Source organism: Oenanthe melanoleuca, chromosome 17 (assembly GCF_029582105.1).
Source record: "Oenanthe melanoleuca isolate GR-GAL-2019-014 chromosome 17, OMel1.0, whole genome shotgun sequence".
In the NCBI taxonomy this organism is placed as follows: Eukaryota; Metazoa; Chordata; class Aves; order Passeriformes; family Muscicapidae; genus Oenanthe; species Oenanthe melanoleuca.
The window spans coordinates 6,533,259-6,546,370 of record NC_079350.1 but is presented as its reverse complement, the minus strand read 5'-3'; the positions used below and the strand labels follow the sequence as shown (position 1 = coordinate 6,546,370).

Sequence of the window (13,112 nt, the reverse complement as noted above, 5' to 3'; positions counted from 1 at the left end):
GCTGATTCCAGATAACTCCTTAAATAGTCTTTGGAAAATATGCAGGGTGCTTTGAAAATGTGATGTAAAAGGAGATACCGGTGTATGTGATTTGAGGTAGATACTCTGACAGTGTCACTGGCTTGTGAGAACTAAGGAAAAATACAGATTTAACTTGTGAAATGTGGATTTAAAGGCTTTACCTGGACTTACTGCTATTCCCACTGTTTTGCTGATTATCCATTTTCTTTCCAGCCTCTAAAGGCAAAAATCTGGTTGGCTTGTAGGGAAAATGAGAAATGAGTTCACCCCAAAGAGGTGAACAGTTTTCCTTTAGTAATTACTTCTGTTCTCTTCAATTCTACAAAAAAAAAAAAAAGAAAAATAAAAAAGAAGTTGTTAACACCCCTGCACGCTTCCACTCCCCTCTGCCTGCTTCCATCCCCTTCTGCTGGGCTCCTCCCAGGCCTGGACTCCCCTGACCTGTGGAATGTTTGGTTTACTGAGTTATCTCAGTGCCATGACATGTCCTGTGGTGACAGACACACATCCCCTTCCCCAGAGGGCAGTGGGAACCCACAGCTGTTTCCCTGCCTGGGTCCCAGTGCCACCATCCCCTGCCAGGGCACCCAGGGCTCTGGGGCTGTGCCCCAAGCCTGGCACAGCACAACCAGGGGCTTCTGGCTGCTCCAGGATTCATGCAGGTCCCCCCCAGCTCCTTCTGACTCTGTTTTGTGTTTGTTGTGTGTTTTAGGGTCCCCCAGGCCCCCATGGAAACCCTGGCTCACCTGGTCCCCCAGGACTGAAAGTAAGTATGAGCTCCCACCTCCCCATCCCACAGGACATCCTGGGGGAAGGACAGCTGCCTTTCCTCCTGCTCTGCACAAAAACAAGTGGCTGAAGCCATTTCTGCCTCCCTCCTGCTCTCACAGGGCTCTCCAGCAGCACTTTTCCTGTGCCACAGAGACCCTGCTCTGAGCCTCCATCCTTGCTTCTCCTGAATTTCACACTGCCAAATTCGGATCCTGCTGGAGCTATGCCTGTGCCAGGGCACAAACTGCTATGGCAGACAAGGACAGTGGAATCCTCCCATTCCAGAGCTCCACCAGCTCTGAATTTCTTTGCTTTCTCATTCCTCTCCTCTGGACTTTGCATCCTGTTCCTCTCCCTTTGAGTCTGGACAGTGGCAACACTCAGCTTCTTCCTCTGCTTTCCTCCTCCTGAAACTCCTTCTCTCCTTCCCTCTGCAGAGTTTCTGGGAGCTCTGAGCTCCACCAGTCCTCCCAAGCTGATCTCCTGGCTCCCTTCTAGCTGCCCTCAGTCTCCAGCAGGGCTCACCCCTCCTGCAGTGCCAGGGGCTCTGTGTCCTGCCCTGTTCTGCACACACACGTTCCCCAGGGTGGCAGCTGGAGCACAGCGAGGTGGGAGGCACCCCCCGAGGCTGGACCCTCTCCCCTGGCCTGGGATTGAGCACAGATGTGGCTCTGGAGGGGTCCTAACCCAGTGTGCAGCAAAACCCTTCCAAAAGGTGCTTGAATTCCCTGCTCCTTCCACGTATAAGCTTTGTGTTACCTAAAGTTCCTGGAAAACTTGTTTGGATTGCTGTGGTATGACTGTTTACAAAGGAATAGGTTTATATTTTATAACATCTGTGTTGGACTAAAGAACAATGGAGTTTGGAGAGGCAATACTTAGATGTTCAGTACCAGGGACGCTGTAGGACGTCTCAGCCAAACAGAGAAAGGTGTGAGCAATAGTTCTGTCTTTTCATGATCTCATCAGTAGGCAGAAATGTTATGAGCACTATTGATGCTCTGGGAAAAAGATTCTGGAAACTTGGCATGCTGCCTCTATGTGATTAAAAATTAGGCACTGGAGACATGCTGGTGAACAGCAGCTGGTTTAAATTCCACGTCCAGCCTGAAAAGTGAGCCTGTAAAAGTTCTGCATCTCAGTGCTCTGCATTTATTCTCCATCAATGACTTCCAGATCACACTTGTTGAGTTTTATAAGTCAAATCAAACTTCTTTTATCTAACTTCCAGCCCTGCAAATCCAGCGTCATCCAAGCTGTAGAGTCAAACTATATTTCTATGCTACAGGATTTTTGAAAATACACTTTTAGCCTAATGACTTGACAGAAATCATCGTTTGGCTGTAAGGGGATATTCAGTGCTCACCTAATAGAAATTAAGTCTTGCTGTAAGCATTTTTCCTCCATCTCAATGCACAGTCTGGCAGGAAGTCTCAGTGGATGGAGAGCTGTAAGTCTGCAGCAGAGACCTGGTGTCATCAGGCTCTGTGATGTATTTTATTCTTGTCCAGCCACCATTTGCAGGATTGGTCTGTTCATGGTGCTTTGTCAAAAGAAGTGTTGGGTTTGCAATGGGATGTGAGGGCTGGAGCTCAGCCCAGGCCACAGCCAAGGTTCACCTCTAGCAGGGACAGCCTGGTGAGCTGTGGTTCCATCACCTCTGCCCCAGAAATGCTCTTTGAAAGGTGTGGATCAGATGCCAGAGTTTAGACTCCCCTCCTTCCCTTCAATTCTCTGATGTTACAGCAGTCCCAGAAAACTTTGCCCCAAAAAGGGGTTTTCACCCCCTTATGTTTTAACCACCTGCACCTGGGACCTGATTTCTTCATCATGAGGTCATCAAAGAACGGTTTGGGTTGGAACCTGAATTATCATCTCATTCCAACCCCCTGCCTTGGGCAGGGGCATCCTCCACCAGACCAGATCAATCAGAGCTCCATCCAACCTTGGGCACTTTCAGGGATGGGAATATTCTTAACAGACCCAGCACATGGCAGAAATTATGGACTTGTGAAAGCTCAGCCTGGGCAACAGGGCACAGCAGCTTCAAGTGGAACTTCTCTTGCTGAAAGCCTTCAAGTGGTCTGGCTTAGACAGCAGTTAATCCCACAGAAAACACAAGCAATCTGAGAAAGGAAATTGAAGTTTGCCAGATAGATACAGCTTGGAAAGCATGACTAACACCAAGTCATTGTCACTTAAGGGAGCACAGTATTTATCAGCTGATTGACCAGAGCCCTTGTAAGGCCAGGCAGCTCTGTGCAAGGGCTGTGGTGTGGCACTGCAGGCTCTGAGGGTTTATGTGTCTCCTGCCTGGCTGTAGTGCTTTAGCTGGGTTTCTGCATTTCACAGTCAACCCTGTGCAGAGCCCATTTTATTCTCACCACTGGAGCTGAGCACTTGTAATTCCTTGGATTTAGCAAGCTGATCTTTTGCACAGAGCTGTTTGTAGCTGTTGAGCCAAAATCCTGCTGATCTGCTTGGGCATGGTTCCACTGACTCCAGTGGCATTACACCTGCTTGTGCCACCTGGGAATTTAGCTCAGCAATTCATGGTGAAACTGCTTAAAGGGGATCCTTGCCACTTTCTGCCTTCTGCTCGTTGTCCTTGGCAGCTGTAGAATTGCTGCTGCATCTGGTTGGCAGAGAGGGATTATTGCAGATAACCTCTGCAATAGCTGTAGCCACAGGCTGGGTCTGTCACCTGGAAGCTGCTGGGGGATAGGAGGGGTGTTTTTCTAATGACTGGGTGTAATTCTCAGGATGCCCTAATAGAGTTTGGGGTTGGGAAGATGGTCAGACAAGGTGTGTTTTCAAAAGCCACTGCAAGAGTTGGGTTTGCATCTCTCACCTGGAGGTTTTTGGCATCAGGTATTAGGAGGATTTGCTGCTCTGGAAAAATCTCTTCTTAAAGCGCTTGAAAAATATTGAGTTTTCAGTTTAGTGAATGCTTTTTCTCTCCAAGGTAGCTCATCAGTTTGGCTTACTTTAAAATAGTATTAGTGGGATTGAAAAAGTTGAGATGTTTAAATTGCATGGCTTTAGACTTCTCCCAGGTAGGAAAAAACGAAACAAAACAAAGAAAAAACAGAAGAAAACAATTTCTTCCTTTACAAGAGGGAGAAGGGTTCTCAGTAAGTTAGGATGGGAAAGAGAGAAACTTGTGGGAAAGGTGCTGTGGCTTGGTGATGGAAAAGATTTAGGTTAATTCCCCTGTTGTCATTGCTGTGTAAGAAACTCAAGCAATTAATCCACAGTTCCAGCCCTCACATCCAACTGGTCCCCTTGCTGATGGATCCTGGGGATGTGATCCTGATCCTGCCTGTGGCTGCGCTCTACACCTGTGTGATGGTCTCAGCAGGGCTGCACACAGAACCAGTGCAAAGCAGAGACCTGGCTGGAGTGACCTGGAGCTTCCCAGGGGAAAGCACAAGTTCTTTTTCATGTCTCAAAGTCATTGCATGGAGCACATGGGAAGATTTAGGGAAAGTGGTGGGAGTGTCTACCTGCTGCAGTAAATTAATTTTGCAGAGTAGAAATGAACACCCAGCAATCTCAAGGGCTGCTGTAATCTGTTCCCAGCAGTGGCAGCACCCACTGACTGCTCTGAAGCTCAGGGAGTGGGAGAATTGCCCTGATAACAGCTGCATGCAAAGCAAGATTATCTGCATGACTTCATTTGCTGTTTGGAAAGCCGGCAGCCTTCATTCAGAATTTGTGCAGATACATCTGCCTTGAATCAGCAGTGCTCCCTACAGTCCAGAGCCAAGCAGTCTCACTCCTGAGTCTCACAGCTTGTGCTGGATGCTGCAGGAGGAGGAGAAAGGGGAGTTACACTCTGTGCAAGGTGGGGACTACACGTGGAATGAACTCAAGTGAGGCTGTGTGGAAATGCAGCTCAGCTGGCTGAGAAGTGCCAGTTCACAACCAGTACTGCTCCTTTCTGGCTCTCCCTTCCCTCCAGGCACTGCCCTTGACAGCCATTAGTTAACCCTCCAGCTGTCCTGTGCTGATGTGGCACACAGAGGCTGTGGCTTGTTCGTGATTCATGGGGTGTTAAATCGTGTCTGATCCTGGGATACCCATCTGGGCTGTGCCAGAAGAGATGTGTGCTAAGCTTTACCTCTCCCCAAAGAACCTGGCATGCTTCAATCCCTTCTAGATGTTCCTACTTGCATCTCTCCCCCTGTTAGGTGCTCACATTGCCTTTCCACCTCTTGAGAATCTGAAGTGGGATTTCCAAAGGAAATTAGATGATCAAATGCTGCTGAGATTGCAGCCTGTGTTTGTCAGAAGATCACAGCCTCCAACTGTAATTTCCCTCATCACGGTTGTTAAGGAGGAAAATAAGGAATACTGCCACTTAAGGTCAAGTGTCACTTTCTGCCAGCCTGGGAGCCTCACACAGCTCTGCCTGTTGGGGATGTCTAATTAGTACAACTTTCTCTGCAGCCTCATCTGTTCCTCACAGTTAAAAAAGCAACAGCATCTAGTGAGTTGTTGAGAAGGATGGTTCAGCCCCAGTAATAGGCTTGGTAATTATTTTTGTGATGGTAGCTGTAGACAAGGAAGGAATTGCAGCTGTCTGGTCTAATAAGTATCAAAAGCCCTGACATTGCTTTCTTCCAGTTATCCTTTCTTTAGCCAATTGAATACTGTCAACTACTATTTAAAACTCAACTCTTTAGCAGCAGCAATCACTCACCAAATCCACCCCCAGGAAAACAGCTATTCCAGGCCACTTTAATACATTTGGAATGTCAGGGAAGACTGGGATAAAACAAAGTGTTTTTCTGATTTGGAGGCGTGGTGGAAGCAGAACCACATCTGTGGGCTGGACCCTTGGATTATGTCACTAATGTGAGTTTTTCCTTTCAGGGTCAGAAAGGTGATCCTGGGCTGTCACCTGGGAAGGCTCGCAATGGGCAGAAGGTGAGATGTCCCCCGAGGCCAGGGTGGGGTTCTGAGCTGTGCACACACACAGGGAGGCTGCACTGCAGCCACCAGCACCCAGTTGCTCAGGCAGGCTTAGACTGGGAAATAAGGCTCAGACCCTGGATTCAGGACTGAAGAGAGGGAGCCCTGAGAGATCATCATGCACTGAGGTGACACCTGCCACACTGCTGTTGTCAGTTTGTCCAATTTATCCACAACCTGCAGCCCAGCTGAGGTCCCTGCTGCCCCTGCTTCAGCCAAGGGTTTGAAGCAGCACATCTGAGGTACAGCCACACTCTGGGCAGGCAGTGCAGCAAGAGGCAATCCCAGTGCAAGGAATAAAACCTTGGAGGCCAAGGAGAGGATGTTTTTGCTGAGGAGCTGAGGAACAGGGGTGGGCCCCGTGCTGGAGCCCCATCAGGGGCAAGGATTCTTGGTGGAGGTGTCTAAGGCATGGACCTTGCTGAGGGGTTTCCACCAAGGGCTGCTCAAACCAGCACAAAGCACCCAGCTGGGAAGGAAAGCTGCTTTCTGGGTTTAGCAGTTCTTGAGGATCAGAGTTCTGCTAATTCTTCTCAATAAGTTACAACTCCCATTTTTGCAGTTCCACAGCCGAGTTATTTTTACTGAGGCAGCAAGCCCTCACAGAATTCTGGAAATGAACAGTAGGGCTCCCATCACCTACCTCAGTTAGCTCTTTCAGTGATGCCTGCACAATCCTTGGTAACTCATGTCCAGGGGAGAAGCCTGGCTCTCCTCCTCTCACCTAAACCTTGCTATCAATGCACAGCTCAGAAAGCACCAGCCTTAAGGAGCTGGGCCCTTCATTTGACACCAGATGACTCCATACAGCACAGTGAGGCCACACAACTGCAGGATGGAAGGTGATGCTAGAAACCATTCCGAAGGTTAAGTCTGAAATTATGCTTTTAACTCAACACCATGAGATGTCTTTTGTAATTTCTGGTACACTATATTGGAGTGGCATCACATGGAAATCATCCACTTGCAGGGTCTGGAACTGTTTTTTTGAAGACAGTGCTGGTGTAAAAAAGAGAGAGACCCAGATCAGCTTTAGCTTGTGTTAACAAGGCTTTATTCCTGATAGCAGAATAAGGAGTTTCCATCAGGAGTTTGGAGTGATGCCTAATTTTCAAGCTAGATACTGGAAATGTGTTGAATTTCAGTAAGGAGGCACTCCAGGGTTTTGTGATCCTGATCAGAGGAGGCCAATGGGGCTCAGCCAGCCGGGCTGGGTGTTGGAGAGGTCTCAGGGCAGTGCACTCATCCGTTCTGGGCTGGTTTGGCTTTGCCAGCTGGGGTGTGAAGCAATCCCTTCTCAGAAGCACAGGCCACTGAACAAACCCTCCCAGCAGCAGCCTGCAAAGGTTCCTCCATGTCAGAGGGGCAGGTTAAGTAATTACACCACCAGCACCACCCGAACAGGAGCCATGGGCTGAGCCAGTGCAGTAGCAGAGTGCAAGAGCAAACCACAGGATTTGGCAGGAGGTACCTGTTGTTCTTATTGCATTTAAAATCTAAAATTTCCTTGCCTTGGCGATTTCAATGCCTATTGAAAGGCGAATGGAGCATGTGACTGAATGAGATCATTGAGGGGAAAAAAAGCACATTCATTCTGCTTGCTAAAAGCTGGGCTCCAGCAGCAGCTGCCATTAATTAACTGGGGTTATTATTTATATGAGCCAGTTAATAGAGATGTTGTTTAAATCTACTCTTCTTATCCAGTCAGGTTTTGAAGAGTTGTGATTGGAACCAGAAATATCAATAGCTGGGGGCTGGTCTCAGCAAAATAACTGTGGTAACTGCAGTAGGCATAGGGAAAATGTTGCTGAAAACTAATTGAGCTTGCTTGCTTCCTACAGGGAGATGTGGGCTTACCTGGTTTAACTGGGTTCCCTGGACCACCTGGTAGAAAGGTAAGAGTGTTCTTTTCCAGTGAATTAGATCAGTAATTTTATTTTAAAATTTTCTTCTTTAAGTCTTCCTGAAAAATTTAATCAAAAGTCCCAATATCCTCCCAAAGAGCCTTGTGCCTGTTTAGCAGGTGTATGACCGAGGGAGATTGGCTGAAGCAACTGCCTAAAGACTATGAAAGAGTATGAAATTAAATTCTGAATGCAGAATTCTGTTCCTTCTTTGTGTTCTGCATCCCTCTGCACCCTGACACTGGGTGTTCCTCAGCTAGCTCAGTTTAGGCCTGGTGCAGCCAGTGCACTATCTAAAGGGATCTCCAACCAACAGCAGCAGCCAAAGGATGGGTTCAGAACAGTACCAGCATTCCAAGGAAACCACAACTTCTATCCTGGTAAAGCACATTTCACAATTGTATCTGTGTGCCTTCCCTCTTTGTTTTGCTTGGAGACTGTCAGCACTGGTCAGGTTTTACTTTATTTCCTTCCATATTGATGCTTCAACACCATCAACATCACAAACAGCACATTTATGCCCAGACAGGGGTTTGTAAGGATGGAGCACAAGATCCATCCCTGAGGCAGCAGGGTGTGTGTCTCAAACCTGCACAGCCACACCTCAGCCATCCCTACCTGGAGCTCAGATCTTCCATGAATCAAGGACATTTCAGCTGAGTTTCCAGTTCCAGGCTGTGTTGGTAGGTTGGTTTATTTTTCTGGAAGCTGGACCTGTTTCAGGGAGCTGTTTGAGTGGGGCTCAGTGGCCATGACTCCCCCTCCCTGCAAGCCAATATTGCCACAGCTAAACTGAGCAGTTAAAATTAGCATTTTGTTTCAATCACTTCATCAGTCAATGGGCCATTGACCATACTCTGCTCCTCAGGTCAATTAGCTGCACACAAACACCTCCTCTGGTATGTTTTAAGACTCCAAGGAGAGAAGGAAGGTGTGGGGGAGGCTGAAAGGAGCCCTCCCTCTCCCTGATTATTTGTTGTATGCTTTATACTGGACCCAAACTGCCAAGAGGAGGGGCTGAGTTTATTTTTCTGCTCCAAGGCTGGTCATGCTTGGGGTGCTGTGTGGAGTAGGAGCAATTGAGTGATTAATTATGGATCTTTTGCTGTCACAAACAAGTTCTAACTAATAGGGTGCAAAAAGTACCATTTTCTGGTATAACAGCTCATAAAACAAAACCTTGTGGTTACGATCAGCAAAATGCAATGTCAGGAGTGCAAGCACTCATAGTGGAAAAAGCAGAGAAGGAACAGGAGATTGAACAAACAATCCCAAGTCCAGCACATGGCCTTCACATCTGATCTGAACTCCCACAGGACAGGGTAAATGCAGGGGTATGCTTCTGTTTCTTCAAGTAATGAGCAAGTTGGATGTTGAAATTTTTCCTTTGGTGCAGTTTGAAAACACCTCCCAGTAGCACTAGTCTGGCAGTGGGTTTGGTGCAACCTGGCTTTTATTAGCATCTTGCATTAAGAAAAAATTTAAAGCTGTTGGAGAAATGTTTGGAAAAAAAATCTTTTTTCTTTTTTTTTAATCTGGATTCCCTGCTGGCATTCTCCCAGTGAAAATACACTGGTGCTTGGCTGAAGGTGGGCAACACATCTTGGCTACTGGAAAACAGCAATGCCTTGGAAATGGACATGTCTCACTCCATGGAGGCTCTGTAAAAAGTGCTCTCAGGGCTTTGATCAGAGAACACCACGTAGAAACCTTCAAATGGGCAAACCATTTCACCAGGAGAAACAAAATGCTTTTCCCACTAAATGAAACCACTGTGAGCCACAACCAGCAGCATGTGGTTTTGGATAGTGTGGCTGCCTTGGGGATGCTGACAGACCTGGGTTGGATCTGTAGGGTTGGACAGGCTGGTCTCAGGGCACCCCCAAAGCTGTTTTAGCTCCACACATCTGTGAGCACATGAAACTTGAGCCCTGAAGCAGCAGGTGTATTTCTCATCCTCCCCACACCAAGCAAATGGTGCTTTTGCAGACAAGGAAGGGTGGCAGGACTGGATGCTCCCTCTGCCTTCCCTCTGGTGCCTTTGGGCTCTCTGTGGGCTCTGGCTTTTTTTTCTGTTTGGGGCTGCAGAGCTTGCAGATAGATCTCAGCAGAGCAGCATCATTGCTCCAGAGGAGAAAACAGCAAAGAGAGGCAGAGCTTGAATGGAGTCAGAGCAAAGACAGAGCTGGGGAGGGATCAGTGCTTCAGAACATCCTGTGTGCAGCTCTCATTCCCTGGCCCCTTTATTCTTCACATTTCCTACCAAAGTGCAGGATGATCCCTTTAGCTAGGAGAGAGTGGATTATAAATATCACAGATGAGTAAATCCTTCACTGGAGTGCAATTTCCTTTCTAAATCACAGCCCTTCGTGTGGAGTGCCCTGTAATCACCAGGAAGTGTTCAGATAAAAGAGCAAATGCAGTTGTTTTCATACCCTCTGCCCTGTCATTTTAGTGCTATTTGAAGAGGATTTTAGCAGGTAAATATTTTCACATTGCAGCCAGCTTTAACATACACAAGCTTTTCTGGTTTTCCCTCACTGTAATTCACCTGAGGCAGAAATAACTGGAGTATATTGTGAAGAAATAGGTGTTTGAAACTCTCCAGAGCCCAGAAGATGTAGTGAGGAGGATATTTAATAGAACATAACAGTAGCAGAATGTCTACATATTTAATCCAAGTGCCATTCACTACAGAATTGGTTCAGAATTTAGTTTCAGGACGTGCTTTGAGCATCTCAAGGGACCATCATGCAAACACCTATTTTGGGTGGACATTGCAGGCTCAAAACACCCATCCTGCAGAAACCCAGCTGGAGCAGAATGGTTCAGAGCAGCCAAGCCAGCCACGTATTTCTTATCAGTGGAAAAATAAGATATTTCTAAGCTTGGTGCTCCAGTTATCTAGAGACAAGGTAGCTCCTGCTCCAGACTGGAAGAACTGGGCAGAGGTCCCAGGAGAAAAGCCCATGGAAATCCAAATTCCAGGGAGTGACTGGGGATGCTGAACCCAGGGGTGTTTCTGTTGGCAGCTCTCACCTTCAGGCCAGACACCCAGGCAGGGTGGAGCATCCTCCCTCCTTTCTGCTGAGCTTCTGCCAAGGAGAGGATGAGCAGGAGAGGATTTCACGGGGCAGATAATCCTGTGTGGTGCTGGTGCTACCCCAGGAGCTGCTGAGGCACCTCCAGTGAGGAGTCTGTGACTGAAATGCTCTCTCAGCATTTGGACAAAGGACCCTCGAGGTGGTTCTAACAAGAATCTTTCAGGTCAGCCCTGTCAGGAGGTGCAGCTCTGTCCAGAGCCATGGAATATCAGCAAAGCCAAGCAGGAGAGAATTGCTGAGAGGGGAATCAACATCATTCCAGGCCAGACTGTCTGAAACAACAAGGCAGGAGGAGTGCAGAGGAGAGCAGGGGTGGCCAGGATGGCTGGGAGCATTGCACACCCTGCCTGCCAGCAAAGCTCGGGCTGCAGCTCTGGAATTGCCCCTGGGAAGAATAAAAGAGCTGCTGAGCAGAGGTGTGGACCTGGGAGCAGAAACAGCCCCGGGCTGGAGTGCTGAGTGGAGCCAAAGGCCAAGGGCTCAGTCACCCCTGTACTTGAGGTACAAGTAGTTGTAAGCCATCCTTGAAAGTAATTTGTTATTTCTCTAGTATTTGTGCATAGATTGTTCCATGGGGTGTTTTTTTTTTCTCTCCCATTTGTTTCAATTTAAATTTTCTGCTCTTTTTCTCCTTTTTTTTTTTTTTCCTCTTGCTGCTTGCCCAGCAAAAGAGTGATCTCTGTAACTGGATTTAATCTTTTTTTCTGCTTCTCTTGATGGAAGTTTGTTTTAAACAGCTGAAGCAAGATAATAAAGAAGAGGGGGAAATCTGAAGGGTCCATCACATACAAAATTGACTCTGTTTGAAGGGAGCTCTAGGTAAATCCAGGAGAAAGCAAACTCCCTTAAAAGACACACAGTGCTCAGTCTGCAGTCAGACAGGCTGCCCTTGTCCTGCTCTAGTGTCTGCATCCCCCAAAAATCAAATACTGACAAACTGAAGCAGGATTATGAAAGATGTGGGAGAATGATTTGAAGCCTGAAACACTTGCCAGTAAGCAAGGTGGATTAAGAAACTCATTCTAATTAATTCAGCAGAAAGAGCAGGTTGTGAGGCATTGCTCACCGTTTTTAGTAGCTTCATAATGAAGGACTCTGCATCTTGTAATAATTAGATTAGAAAAGCTGGAAGCTGGACAAGTTCAAAGTAGAAAAATTGAAGTTTCTGTGGCAGTAAATGGTTGTTTTGGTGTTTCCAGTGACATTTCAAACTCTAAAGCAAAAGAGCTGTGAAACACAAGTGGCTCATGTTGCTGTAGTCCCCAGTGTGCCCAAAGCCAACATTTCACTCTGTGGGCCTGTAGTTTCCTGAGGATTAAGGACAGCCATGCTCAAGGTGTAGATTACACATAGATCTGAGCAAATGTGTTCATGGAGCAATTCCTTCTGGAGTACAGCAGGGCACATCTGCAGGTTTGGGGAATACAAGCACAAAGCAGCTTGATAAAAGTCTTCATGATTGTGTAGTGCTGCCTAAACTCCTGCTTCTGCTCAGAGCTTTAGTCCCACCTGCAAAGAGAAGTAGAAACCAAACCCAGATTATTTCACTATATTTTTGTTTCCTAATATTCACCTCTCCCATCCTATTTTGACAGGGATATAAAGGCTACCCTGGACCACTAGGTCACCCTGGAGAGCAGGTGAGTTTTCCCTCTTCCCAGCAGGGGAGCTCTGAGCAGGGATGGGTTAGCTGGCTGTGATGCTGGTTTGGCTCTGGTGCAGGAGCACACACAGGGACCCAGCCTCCATGGCCTGGTGGGAGGAGACTGCCTTGGAGTCTCTAAATTTAATTTCTAATTTTTGCTGCTCAGCCACACTAAGTTTACTTGGGGGAAGAAAAACCAGCTCACCATCCTCCCCCTTAATTTGTCTTTTTTCATTAATTTCACCTGGACTTTTCTAACCACACTGTGTTGAGTATTTGTGATTCCCTTCCCAAAGCCCATTCCCCCCCTCCCCTTTTCTCCCCCCTCTCTATTTGGTTAAGTTTGATGTTTGCAATGCATGAATAGCAGGCTCTGTTAGCAATGATGTTAAAGGATATTATACATGAATCCATTTAGTTCTGAAGAATTTTGGCAGTGCTTTCCCACCAGCAAAACGCTTCCATATGCCAGATATAGATGCAGCCTTACACCTTCTCTTAGTGTCCTTGTTCCAGATTCTCTGCTGCTTTCCCCAAAAGGGGGGGAGGAGGAACAGCAGCTCTTGCTCAGTGCATGCATCCTGTTGACTTGGCTTCCCTGTGTTTCCCCCCCCATTAATTAACTTCATTATCCACCCTTAATATTGTTTTCCTCTCTATAAAAGTGCATCAGTTAATCCATTATCGTGG

At 47.2% G+C, this 13,112-nt stretch overlaps 1 protein-coding gene across 1 annotated transcript in view; it reads left to right on the top strand.

Moving 5' to 3' along the window:
* The window catches only part of COL27A1 (collagen type XXVII alpha 1 chain), a 139,303-nt gene that overhangs the window by 32,130 nt on the left and 94,061 nt on the right, over positions 1-13,112 (top strand). The window contains exons 5-8 of the mRNA XM_056505220.1: positions 734-787; positions 5,671-5,724; positions 7,611-7,664; positions 12,373-12,417. Of these exons, the coding sequence (XP_056361195.1) occupies positions 734-787; positions 5,671-5,724; positions 7,611-7,664; positions 12,373-12,417 (207 nt within the window). The remainder of the gene's footprint in view (positions 1-733; positions 788-5,670; positions 5,725-7,610; positions 7,665-12,372; positions 12,418-13,112) is intronic.